Genomic DNA, 14,228 nt, shown 5'->3' on the forward strand with positions numbered 1-14,228 from the left:
ACTGATATTAGCATTAGATGGCTACTCTACTTCATCAATACTGATATCAGCAGTAGATAGCTACTCTACTTCATCAATACTGATATCAGCATTAGATGACTACTCTACCTCATCAATACTGATATCAGCATTAGATGGCTACTCTACTTCATCAATACTGATATCAGCATTAGATGACTACTCTACTTCATCCATACTGATATAAGCATTAAATAGCTACTCTACTTCATCAATACTAATATCAGCATTAGATGGCTACTCTACTTCATCAATACTGATATTAGCATTAGATGGCTACTCTACTTCATCAATACTGATATTAGCATTAGATGACTACTCTACTTCGTCAATACTGATATCGGCATTAGATGGCTACTCTACTTCATCAATACTGATATTAGCATTAGATAGCTACTCTACTTTGTCAATGCTGATATCAGCATTATGGCTATTCTACTATTCAAATTAGTAAAGTATACTCATGCAAATATTATAAACAGTTTTTAAAACACTATACGAACCAGTGCTGAAAACATATTAAAAACGCCTTTTTTTTTCTTATTAAAATACTATCAATATGATTTGTCTCGGTCCCAGCCGGATTGTGTTCCTCCGTCACTAAACAAACCTTAGTGACGAAGGAGCACAAATCGGCTGGGACCGAGACTACCCATAATTATAAGCAAAAAAGTATTTAAAAAAACGGCAAGCTTTCTCACTTTCTCACATGCTCAAGAAAAGAGGAGAGACCGCAATGCTCCATGATCGTACCAAGATGATATTAAAAAATGAAGCACAGACTAAATGATACTATAAAGTCTATTAAATACAGAGTCAAAAACATGATACTATAGTATAGTGTTCAAAACAACATTTAAAAAATACTGCGGACACTCTTATTAATGTGATGAATGATGATAGCTGACGATGAACTATAAACCTACATGACGATGGCATACTATACTAAACTAAACTATATAACTATACTCTAGACTCTAGCTTATAGCCAGACAATGAACTATAAACCTACATGACGATGGCATACTATACTAAACTAAACTATACTCTAGCTGATAGCCATAGTTAGCACTTTGTGACCAATCGTTAAAAGCCTATTCTGTGATCCCAGCGAAGGTGTACAGTGGCTCCGGAACCGGGGCCACTCCAGCCCCCTCAATAATTTTTGGTGAGGGGCCCAAGTACTCTAGAGCCCCCCAATAATCTGAGGTAAAATTCATAATTTTAGTGTAAAATTCATAATTTTAGGGTAAAATTCATAATTTTAGGGTAAAATTCATAAATTTTAGGGTAAAATTCATAATTTTAGGGTAAAATTCATAATTTTAGGGTCAGATTCATAATTTTAAGGTAAAATTCATAAATGTAGGGTATAATTCAAAATGTAAGGTACAATTCATGTAAAAATGTATGCATTTCAAAAGCTTCCGCGCTTCGCGCGGGAATACCCCCTCCCTCACCCACCCCCTTCAGCGTTTCGCGCCGAGTCGGAGGAGGCCAAAAATTTTGCCTCCCCCCCATATTCAAAATCTTCCGGAGCCTCTGGTCGGGCCTCTGGTGTATGCATAAATTTCTTAAAAGTGTAGGACTTATAGTCATTAAATAAAAATTAACTTCTTCAATACGAAAGGTTCCAAATAATCGTCGGCTTTTCCTCCCAGATACATACACTTTAAAAACATGTCAGTAGATTTATAAATTTTACTTCCAGAACTGTTAAATACAAAAAATAACAAATATCAATGTTTAGTAATTTGTCATAAAATGTGTTTTATATCGCCAATTTCAAAAACATCGAAATTATTTGATATCAGAAGGACATTCTTCGTATTCAGAATGCAATTCGATATGTCTGATGTGCTCTCATATCCCGGATCCCACACAAAAAATTGAATTCTTCTACACACTCGCTATGAAATGATCAATGCAATTTTTGCCATAGCTCACTACCATTCGCAAGATGCTGTGGACTACCAAATCGCAACAGTTTCAAATAGTTGCTCACCTTAATCTATTGCTTATAATTTGGGTTTATTAGCCAGTTAGGCCAATATTATTTACAGTAGGCAAGTAATCAAGTATTTGATGTTTTTGTTTTATAATAAAATAATGAAATAGTATGTCTCAGTGTATGGCAAGCCATTAGGGTCATAACGTGCAGGTAGCTACGCGCAGCTTATTTAAAGCTGTGTACAACTGTTTGACCAATCAAAATCGTAAATTTAATACACCGTGGCCAATTTACCGTCACCATTCCCCTTAAAAAAGAAAAAACAACAAAAATATCGGTAAATACAATAAAACTACACGATCACGTGCCTATATCAATGATTTGTTATTCGTCACTATTATCCCGGCACTATTTGGATTTTTTGGCGGGAGGGAGAGCGCACACCCATTTGATGTAACCATGGTAACGATCACAATTATTCTGTCAAATACAATTTCGTTTTGGTGCACGGATCCACGACGATGATCGCCAGTGGATACACGGTGCTCCTCCTCCTCTGTCGTATCTTAGCCGCGATGGGATTGGGATCTACAAGACTCTCTCTACATATCAGTTTTCGAGCACATTGACGAAAGTGTTCACTCCGTAAACTATAAACGATAGGATTAAGTGCGCTATTTAGAAACACACAATACCCAACAATGGTTCGTAAACCGAATCCGGCTTGATAAGAAGGGTTATAAATTTCAATGAGCAATACAGAGCAAATTGGAAACCACCCAAAGACACAGAGACCTAGCAGGATGGCCAATGTCTTGATGCTCCTTAGTTCCCTCCTTAGTCGCAACATATTACTAGGACTGTTTTTGTTTCGCCCCACAACCAAACGAAAGACCATTCCGTATAAAAAGCAGATACTTATGACTGGAAGCATGACGTTGCCGTATAAAACAAATTGCATGTAATTCGGGGATAACACTCTGGATAATTTATACCAACAGGTTAGGTTAAAATTGTTGTCAAGTGTGTTTATACCCGTAATCGCGGGGAACACATAAAAAACGAATGTAGTGTAAACATATATACAAACAACCATAGATATAGCTACCTTTGGAGTCATAATCACGCGGTAACGGAGTGGAAATAATAACTTCAGATAGCGATCAAAGTTGACAAAAAACAAAGTCCAGCAGCTCGTAATTGAAGGGGCCATAGCGCTGCACCAGTATACCAGACAATGGACTGGTGATGTTAGGAATTGAGGATTGAGTCTGACAATAATCGTCCCGATTAACACAATTCCTACTGTAAAATCAGCACTTGCCATTCCTAGTATGAAGTAATTTGTAGTGGTTCTTAACCGACGGAACCTGATGAGGAGTAAAAGTACCAAACCGTTTCCGCCCAAAATGGTGACAATCAAAGCCAGGCCAACGATGGAGATGATTGCCTTGGCAAGTGTGGAAGGTTCGGAGTCGGACAAGCTTTCCGTAAGCAAAGATGAATCGTTCATCATGATCATCACCTTTGGACTTGGTGTTATCGTGGATGCTAGCAGATTTGGGAGAAGTCAGATGTTGTTGCCGTATCATCAGCTGTCATGTAGAACTATGTTCGTAGAAAGAAGTAATTTGCTGCCATAAGCAATTCTGTCCAATAAGTAATATATTATGTTCGCAGCAGGGAGGTTTGAGTGAGCGATTCTACGTGGCAAGTAATGGATCAATTATTGAAAACATCTCCAAGCTGATCCTTTCCAACGGTGAAGAGCAGAAAAGTAGCGAAGAGTAAAAAGTTTTTTATTTGTACTGAGTTGAATATTGTTTCGTCGACAATTATCCTATATATCACTATCAGCTTATACCATTTCATTTAACCTGAAATCAGAACATGACGAATACAGTCGACGATCGTCGGCTGTTTGGATGACCGGCTTCTGTCTAGTATCACATTGATCATTCATGAATGTACATGCACATTATGATTAGTTCCAAGATCGCCTGGTCAAGTTTGCCTTTGAGCGGTTTGTCTCAGCAATGTCTTGCAAGCCTAAATAAATTTCGAATCAAAATCCGGGGCAATGCAACGGTATACAGTTGTCTCATATCCCTGTTGAAACTACCATCAGCTATATTGTACCATCAGTTATATTGTACCACCAGGTCAGCTATATTGTAGCATCAGTCCAGCAGAATGGAAGAGAACTCTTGACTATATAACCATGAACCACAGACCAGTTCAGCGAAATGAATGAATCATACGAATGAACGCATTTCTTACTTAGTTAGAGCATCTATTGTTAATTTTTTTGCGCTTGAACCCCGACGGACTTATAAATATAAATATAGTACCTAGGACAATTGTTAAGCTGACTGACAATGTTATTGACATGCATGACTTCTTGCCTCAAATTGTTGGTCAAATAATGAAGTATCGATTTTGTCTAAAAAGACAACTTGACATCGTCTATTATTATCACATGTCATTCAATCAACACAATCAAGGCTGATGAATACAGTAAACTTGAGAAAGGGATAATCAATTTAAATGGTATCGATATTTGGGAATTATTCAACTCTGGTATAAACTTAGATGTAAAGAACCATATGACCTTTGGAAGAGTAAATATGTTTGATAATATAAGTCAGGCAGAATATTTCTACCACATCTTTGATAAATTCTACAAATCCTTCGTAAAAAGAGCGTGGAAGGCAAGATCTTGAAGTGAATTTGATTCTGCGTTGCTTGTTACAATGAATAATTGAACATTTTATTAACCTACATTTTGTTTTATTTTACTGCTAAGGACCCATTTCAAGTAATAATAATAATAATAATAATAATAATAATAATAATAATAATAATAATAATAATAATAATAATAATAATAATAATAATAATAATAATAATAATAATAATAATAATAATAATAATAATAATAATAATAATAATAATAATAATAATAATAATAATAATAATAATAATAATAATAATAATAATAATAATATCAAGTTGATTTAATTAAAATCTAGTCAACTGGACTTACTATTTATTGACTGGCGACGTTTCACATCCTATCCTGGATGCTTCCTCAAGCCGTCTGATTTATCCGGGTCTGATTACTGATTTTTCGGCGGCGATTGGTCAGTGACCCGTGACGGGGTCACAGAACTGAGGAAGAACTGAGGCTTGAGGAAGCAGTGAAACGTCGCCAGTCAATAAATAGTAAGTCCAGTTGACTAGATTTTAATTAAATCAACTTGATATTTTATTTACCTGGATGACTGAGAATATACACAAATATAATAATAATAATAATAATAATAATATTAAAAAGCGAAAAAGGGTTCAGACGGGCTTCAAGAATGAGTTTGACAGATATTTATCATCATAAATGAATACATTCTACATGATTCTATAAAAAAACGTTTGCAAAAATATCTATAAAGCTGAAGGAATTAAGGGATCTAGAATGAGCGTTTATGGCGTTTCGACAGTATTTTTTGTGGGACATGAGAGCACCTCAGACGTATCGAATTGCATTCTGAATACGAAGCAATTGATCGTCGGCTTTTCATCCCACCTACATACACTTTAAGTATAAATCATCAGATTTATAAATTTTACTTCGAGTACTGTTAAATATCAAAAATATAAATTTTTAATGATTTGCCATAAAATGTGTATTACATTGCGAATTTCAAAAAATCAAAATTATTTGATATCAGAAGGACACTCTTCGTATTCAGAATGCAATTCGATATGTCTGATGTGCTCTAATGTCCCACAATAAATACTGTCCAAACGTTCATACCCCTTCCCTTAATAATATAACGTAGCATTATTGTAGGCCTACATCGAGATAATGTTACCAATTACGAAATAATCATATTAATATCATAATTTGTGATGTGATCAAGCAAAATCAGTCGGAAGTGGGAAATATTGATTTTGAAATACGGTATAGCCAAACAAAGCTTTTGAACTGGTTGTTCAAATTCAATGGGTTTTCTGCAAAATGTATAGCTTTGCAAATGCTGTTTACAATCTTATTAGAAACTGAAAATTGCGACTTAGAAAAAAAATAGCCACCATGTCTCTCGCGAAAATTGATATCAGAAGGACACTCTTCGTATTCAGAAGTGCGACTTCAAACTGATTTTGCTTGATCACACCACGTATAGGCCTATGTACAATATATCTGATACAAAATGTACATGAAATACTTAAATCCAATGTGATGTAAATTAATATATAACGTGGTTGAACCGAGATATTATAAATTATAAATAACATTCATTCCAATTAATAGCATTAGGGGACGTAGGCCTACACAGTGGCCGATTGTGCGATCAACGTTACTCGCCCGCGTTAGCAACGCATTATAGACGCTCATTAACTCTTTAAAAAGGAGTTGTTTTTTTCCCCATTTTTTAAAACCCAATTCTTGACCGATTTCAACCAAATAATAGGTTATGTTACTCCCAGTAATCTAGTTTTCTTCTCGTGTATGTTTCGTTATATTTAGATCAACATAATACAAAAAGCACAAACACACCCCGACACGAACAAACAACATTCCCATAAATGTGACGTGCCATGTCAAAAGGAGACATAGCCAAAAATCTGCCCGGGTTATTTTTTTCCTCCACAATTTTGGTTTATTTCGAATTTGTGATGTTATCAATGCTTAAAATATTGTCTGATACTCAGACCGGAATATAACTAGTATCTTGTATTTTTGAGACATTTTTTCAAGGTAATTCCTATTTTCAACATTGTCAATAATATTTTTAAAGACCGATATCTCAATTTCAAACCATAATATACGAACTCAATACTAATATAACTTCGCTTATAGGAATGTCCGATTTCATTGGGGAAAATGACATTGTGGAGCAAAATATCGATCTCTAAAAGATATGTAAAAACCTCAAAATTGATAATCTGCCCAAGTGTCTCTTTTTGACATGGCACGTCGCAAATGAAAGTATAAGATGTCTCCAATTTAACAATTATCCTTGTAAATGTATCGGTAAAATACCTGGTTTCGTCACCCTCCTCATTCTTCCACAATTGACTTTTTTGTAGGTTTTTTCCCACTGTAATAACGAATTGGCCGTATCCTCTTGAAATATGATGGCGTCCCTATAAGACCATTCAGAATTTTGAAATTTTAATATTGACCTTCAGTAGAGATAGCACCAGTGGACCCCCGCACGATTCTAAAATACGATGTCTCGTTCAGGAGACAACATGACAACATGCATTCTAATCAGAGCTATCTTCAGTAGATAGCAATAACACATCAACATGTCACAGTAGCAAAAGAAAATGTTGTAACACTTGCCACTTTTAATTTCATATATATATATATAGCATCACTAACATGATTTAAAAAATATAATATTATCTATATATCTCATTCAAGGGATAAACATAACAAAATGCATTGCATATGAGCTATCATCAGTAGATAGCAGAAACACACAATATGAGCTATCTTCAGTAGATAGCAGAAACACACAATATGAGCTATCTTCAGGAGATAGCAGAAACACACAATATGAGCTATCTTCAGTAGATAGCAGAAACACACAAATTCAAATATACCAAAAGATTATAGCTACAAACATGTTTTACGAGCAGAAAATATATTGATAGAAATGATATCGTCTTACACAACTTTAAATAATATTCTGTCACGGTATTTCGGTATCTAAACTAGCGAAAAAATAGCCAAAATATGCCGAAAGACGGTAAATTGTACTATTTTGGGGTCTAGACCAAATCAAACTAAAGTTGTTCAGACAGCGGTTCATCATCGGCTATAGAAAGGGTGAACCCTTTTAGTTTCGAGTGGTTGTGCTGACTGCTACAATTTAGCAGCAGTGGGAAAAAGCAGTTTCTGAACAAAAATGTGTATTATTCTGTTTCTCATATTTGTTTTGCTGTCTGCTGAAGAGACGAAAATACATCAGGTTAATACTAACTACTCCCTATTCCAGAAAAATACAGCACTAATTTTTTGGGATAAAAAAATATTATCCTGTTTTGCCAAATGAAACATAGCTAAATCCTAATCCTTTAGTTAGTCCTAACTGGCAATAAAAGAAAAAAAAATATTTGGCTAATTTTTGGAATTAAGAGCCAAAAACACATGTTTTTAGGGTGTTTTTCGTATGCTGTGACAATCAAGCCTACAGACTTGTACTAAGACTAATCTCAGTTTATGCATTCTAGTTTTGGAAAAGACATGTTTCATTTTTATAACCAATTATTTAATTATAGTAACACAAAAAAGTGGGAATTAGAGCAAAATTGCGGCATCTACTCTAGATTTTGAATGTTTAGACTTGTTACAAGTCTTTGATTTTTGTGACTCGATTGTCAGAAAACATGCCAAAAATGCATGTTTTTGGCTCTTTTTTCAAGAAATTGGCCAAATATTGAAATTTTACTTTTATTGCCAGTTAGGACTAACTAAAGGATTAGGATTTAGCTATGTTTTATTTTACAGAACTTGTCCATATTTTTTCAATCCCAAAAAATTAGTGCTGTATTTATCTGGAATGGGAACACTCTCCAAGCACAACTTCGACTGTGACTAGCAATGAAACGCGTTATTATTACGACATGTGTTTACGCACTACATTTTTTCCAAATGTCGTAACACATAGGCCTAGGCCTATTTTTTAAACTTGATCGTCAGTAGATAGCACCACTAACATTTACAAGATTCTATGAAATATCAATCTAATTCTTTCAGGATCCGAATACAAAACTTACGCATTTAATTAAGCTGTCTTCAGTACAGGGTGTATCAAAATGATTGGTACCCATCAGCTTTGTTGTCTAATGAAACAACTGTTTCTTCCAAATTCAATATCAGATCCTCATGAAATGACTACATTATTTATAGTTGTATGACATTTTATAACTTAAGGGGTACTACACCCTCGTTAAATTTGTGTCTATTTTTGCATTTTTCTCAAAAACTAATAACACAGTGGTAACAAAAGTTATGTATATAGGGGCAAGGAATCCAATTACTACACTGGAATTTCAGTGACCCAAGACAAGCGGTTCGTTATTTATGATAAGAAATGAGGTACCGCTAGGATGTTCCTCATTTCCTATCATATATATTGCACCGCTTGTCTTGAGCCACTGAAATTTCAGAGTAGTAATTGCTTTCCTTGCCCCAATAATATACATAACTTTTGTTACCAGTGTGTTATTATTTTGAAAAAAAAGAAAAAATAGTCACAAATTTACACAAATTTGTTGGGTACCAATCATTTTGATACACCTTGTAGATAACTGTAACACATGAAGTCGACATAATTGTATCAAAAGAAAATGTCGCAAAACTGCCAGAATCACAATTAAAGTGAATGCCTTTTGATTTGGTTTAAAATCATATTTTGACTTTCATATTTTAATGCAGGCATTACTCATAATGACGAATCCAACATGATTTATAAACCATCCCTTAATGACTGCATGGTTGTCAAATCCGTATGCAGTGTAAACATGTAAAGCTGTGATCGTTCATAATCCGGGATCGGCGAAAATCCGTTCATATCAGTGACGGTTTAGTATTCGTCACTTTGCCCAATAAACCGACTGGAGTTTATTTGTGTGTGTGTGTGGGGGGGGACATATCCATTTGATGTAACGGTCACGATTGTTTTTATTTCAATTGCAATTGACATTTGGTTCTCGGATCCACCATATTGATCGCCCAGTCACTGTGGGTACACGGTATTATCACTCCGTCGTATCGTCCGAAGCATAACGTAATATTCATCTGCAAGACTCTCTCTACATATCAGTTTTCGAGCACATTGACGAAAGCGTGCACTCCGTAAACTATAAACGATAGGATTAAGTGCGCTATTTAGAAACATACAATACCCAACAATGGTTCGTAAACCGAATCCGGCTTGGTAAGAAGGATTATAAATTTCAATGAGCAATACAGAGCAAAGTGGAAACCACCCAAAAACACAGAGACCTAGCAGGATGGCCAATGTCTTGATGCTCCTTAGTTCCCTCCTTAGTCGCAACTTAATGTTTTCGTGTCGTAATTTATCTACAACCAAGCGAACGACCATTCCGTATAAAAAGCAGATACTTATGATTGGAAGCATGACGTTGCCATATATAAGAAATTGCATGTAATTCGGGGATAACACTCTGGATAATTTATACCAACAGGTTAGGTTAAAATCGTTGTTAAGTGTGTTTATACCCGTAATCGCGGGGAACACATAAATAGCCAATGTGGTGTAAACATATATACAAACAACGATAGACATAGCTACCTTTGGAGACATAATCATATGGTAACGGAGTGGGAATGCTAACTTCAGATAGCGATCAAAATTGGCAAAAAACAAAGCCCAGCAGCTCGTAATTGAAGGGGCTATAGCGCTGCACCAGTATACGAGACAATGGACTGGCGATGTTAGGAATTGAGGATTGAATCTGACAATAATCGTCCCGATTAACACAATTCCTACTGTAAAATCAGCACTTGCCATTCCTAGTATGAAGTAATTTGTAGTAGTTCGTAACCGACGGAACCTGATGAGGAGTAAAAGTACCAAACCGTTTCCGCCCAAAATGGTGACAATCAAAGCCAGGCCAACGATGGAGATGATTGCCTTGGCAAGTGTTGAAGGTTCGGCCATGCTTTCCGTAAGTAAAGTTGAATCATTCATCATGTTAAGGTATGATGGTACCGTTGGTCTTATTGTGGATCATCAAAAATGGCAACATATATGTACCATGGTCATCAGCTGTAATGATGTACGCTTGTCATGTATTCGCAGCAGAAAATGGTTATTTTTTACTTGATCATCTGCTACACGTAGGTAATTCTGTCAAATGACAATAAGTCGTAATTAGTAGGCTATCGGTCATACATAATTTCTGAATAGTTCATTAGTTAATTGCCAATTTACATTTTTACCAGAACTGCTTTGTACCCACAGTGCTGACGCCATGTCGTGAACTGACTCTTAAGGTCCGTTCATACTACCACCGCATTTGTGATGCGTTGCTTTGGGATGCGGTGCGTTGCCGCACTGCATCGTACTGCAAACTACTTTATTGCGATATCGCAATGAAGTTAAATACATTTTAACTTGGAAATACGACGAGTTGCGTTGAGTTGCGGCAAAAAATAATTGATGTATCGGCATCGCAAAGCAACGCATCGCAAATGCGGTGGTAGTTTGAACGGACCTTTAGACTCAAAGCCGATTGCGTCAGGCGTTAGAAATTCCGTTCGCGTTTTTGCGAAAAAAAGGTGCAAAAGGGCAAAAAGAAAAAAAAATCACGAAATCGCTAAAAATAGGGGTGATTTTAACTTGAAAATTTCGTGAAATGAGATGCAAAAGGGGACATTTTCAAAGTTCGCCGACAAGCATGAGTACCCGTATACCCATTATTTGTTTTGCCATCTTAATTATGTGTCACCACGCGCGGCATGTATTTTGCTTGCTATCTTCTGAAGATAGCATTTAGGGCCTACGATAATAATTAATACCTTCAATTCAACGGAATCTGTTAAAAACATCTTTTCGTATATATATATATATATTTCTTATCTTTAATAATTGTTTTTTTTTATGATTATTATTTTGACTATCTACTGTAGGTATAGTAAACATATCATACGGCGGGTTTAGGCCTATATACGACAAAAGGTAAGTTCTTGCGTGAATCATCGTTGTTGGTTTTTTTAATACCAGCCATGTTTTGTATTTTTGTTTCTTATTTGTTCCTCCATGTTCCTCATTTGAATTTGGGGTTGGAAGATACCTTCCCCTAAATAACAGCTAATAACAGTATTGCGAACCATCAGCATCCATGGTTCGATGTAGAGAGTCTTTCCTATTCAGAGGAGATATTGCAATTACACACCTTATTGCCTTTTAACAATAACCAATGACACTAGCACGTAATTCCAGTCAAGCACCAATCTTTAATCCTATTATTGAAGAGGATAATAAGCTTATACTTATGTATGTATAAGTCTTTGTTTGCTTTGGCTAAATCCTGTTCAAGAGAGGACATTCCTGAACCTCGTTCAGTTGGGGATGATTTGAAGTGACCGCCAATTATGACCATTTGATATTTAATACCAGTAATGTGGAAAAAAAGAAATAATGTAGTGCCAAAATAATGTCCCCTTTTACGGAAGGAGCAAAGTTTAACAAGTTATAACTCCGCTTCTGCAGTACGAATGTCAGCGGCGAATGTCAAGTTATTATTTCCCAGTCTTTAAAAAAATTTGCAGGCAGCGGTGGGAATCGATCTCGGTACCTCGCGGTTAAAAAGCACTGTGCAAGACTACTAAGCTAACTAAATATCTGTTGTGCGATGCTTGACATTAATCTTTGATATTGCTTAATCGCGGAATTAAATTAGTAATAAAAGAAGTATATAGATTCTTATTTAGCGGTCAAATTGGATAAAAGGGAAATATTTGTCCCTGCTCTAAAGAAAATATAGGTTAGAAAATTATCAAATAAATTTAAATTAAAAATTGAGATTTTATATTTATTTCTTTCACGAGGCGGTATTATCACAGACAAACACTGTATAAGCTAAAAACTCGACCCTCATCACTAGATGCTGTCATGGCTCAATGGTAGAGCATCAGACTGCTAATGTCAATATCGTTGGTTCGAGTCCTCCTGCCAGCAATGGTGAATTTATGATTTTAATGTTACGCTGCAATTTGTTCTATTTTTTCGTTTATTTATTTATTTATTTATTTATTTTTGTTTATTTATGTAAATAATTTGATATATTTGAAAGAGGTATTTGAGCAATTTTATAATCCTATGGGGTCATTTTGAACCCCCGCCCCTCCCAACTTGCCAAACGCACAACACCTATGAGTTTGCATCATACATGCCATCATCATAAAAAAAAATTCTATCTATACCTGACGCCGGCAGCGTAATTTCTTTCTGCAACCATAATGGGCCGCAATATATCACTAACCGCATAGTCCGAGGCAAGGTTCATTATTGTCAGGGTTAGGGTCTTAGGGTTAGGGTCTTATGGTTATGGTTAGGGTTAGGGTTAGGGGGTTAGGGTTAGGGTTAGGGTTAGGGTTAGGGTTAGGGTTAGGGTTAGGGTTAGGGTTAGGGTTAGGGTTAGGGTTAGGGTTAGGGTTAGGGTAAGGGTTAGGGTTAGGGATTAGGGTTAGGATTAGGATTATATTCGTATTTATTATACTAGTAATAGTATATTGTGTGTATGCAGTTTATTCCGTAATCAATAAGTATCATAAACAAACACCTTTCTGGCACAACGAATCATATCACAGTCGTGTAGGCATTAGACTATGGATACAAAGGTTGTGGGTTCGAACCCCAGGTAAACCGTTATAGAATTTTAATTCTATCGATTTCTTTTTATTTTATTAAGTAAGAGGAAATAATAATGGTAATAAACTCGTGTTATATCTAGCCTCATAGGCCTATACATGTACTATGTGTTATCGCATTGCGGCCCATTATCTGAATATAGACCTGTTATATCACCTGTATTTGCATGTAGAGTCTATACATGGTTTGTTATGGTAGGGATTAGTGTCCGATCTCTGTAATGTAATGTAAATGAAGCATATTGATATGCAGGAAGAATCGATCAGGGCGCTATCTATTAGGGAAAGATAAACACTATTCAAAATATCAATAGACAAGAAGAAAGGGATGTAGAGATTTGTAATTGAGTCATGCATGATTTAACAGATTTAACAGAAGGTTCTTTCCAAAACCCAAACGTAATGCTGATAATCTCTGCTATATACGCAAGAAATTACCCGTTGACTTATATAAACCCGCAGAAATTGCTATCTTCAGTAGATAGTCAAAATAATAATCTTCAGAAGATAGCAAGCAAAAAACATGAAAAATAATAATGTTCTATAAAAGACATTGCCTAACACGGGTTGTAGATGATGATTCAGTACGGCGCAAAACGGCAATACGAATTGACCGCGCGCTTAAAAAAGCAATAGGACGAATGCAAAGCTATAAAGAAATGTTAAAATGACGAAACTGACCAATATTTAAAACGGCACTTATATAGCAGAGATTACTAGGAACATGAAAGGAAAAAAAGAAACAAATATGCAAAACATGGCTGGTATTTAAAGAAAAACAATGATGATTCAGTACGGTGAAATTACATTTTGTTTATATAAACTAGCCGTAATTGCTATCTTCAG

At 35.5% G+C, this 14,228-nt stretch overlaps 1 protein-coding gene across 1 annotated transcript; it reads right to left on the minus strand.

Moving 5' to 3' along the window:
* Nucleotides 1–9,720: 9,720 nt before the first annotated feature.
* Nucleotides 9,721–10,825, minus strand: LOC140149561 (histamine H2 receptor-like). Its single transcript, XM_072171640.1, has one exon. It carries the CDS (start codon nt 10,699–10,701, stop codon nt 9,721–9,723), a length of 981 nt encoding a protein of 326 aa, XP_072027741.1. The 5' UTR covers nt 10,702–10,825.
* Between the last annotated feature and the right edge of the window lie 3,403 nt (nt 10,826–14,228).

Source organism: Amphiura filiformis, chromosome 4, assembly GCF_039555335.1.
Source record: "Amphiura filiformis chromosome 4, Afil_fr2py, whole genome shotgun sequence".
In the NCBI taxonomy this organism is placed as follows: domain Eukaryota; kingdom Metazoa; phylum Echinodermata; class Ophiuroidea; order Amphilepidida; family Amphiuridae; genus Amphiura; species Amphiura filiformis.

What these genes read in the sequence shown, in the direction of transcription:
- LOC140149561 (XM_072171640.1), bottom strand. Translation starts at nt 10,701, where the DNA reads ATGATGAATGATTCAACTTTACTTACGGAAAGCATGGCCGAACCTTCA.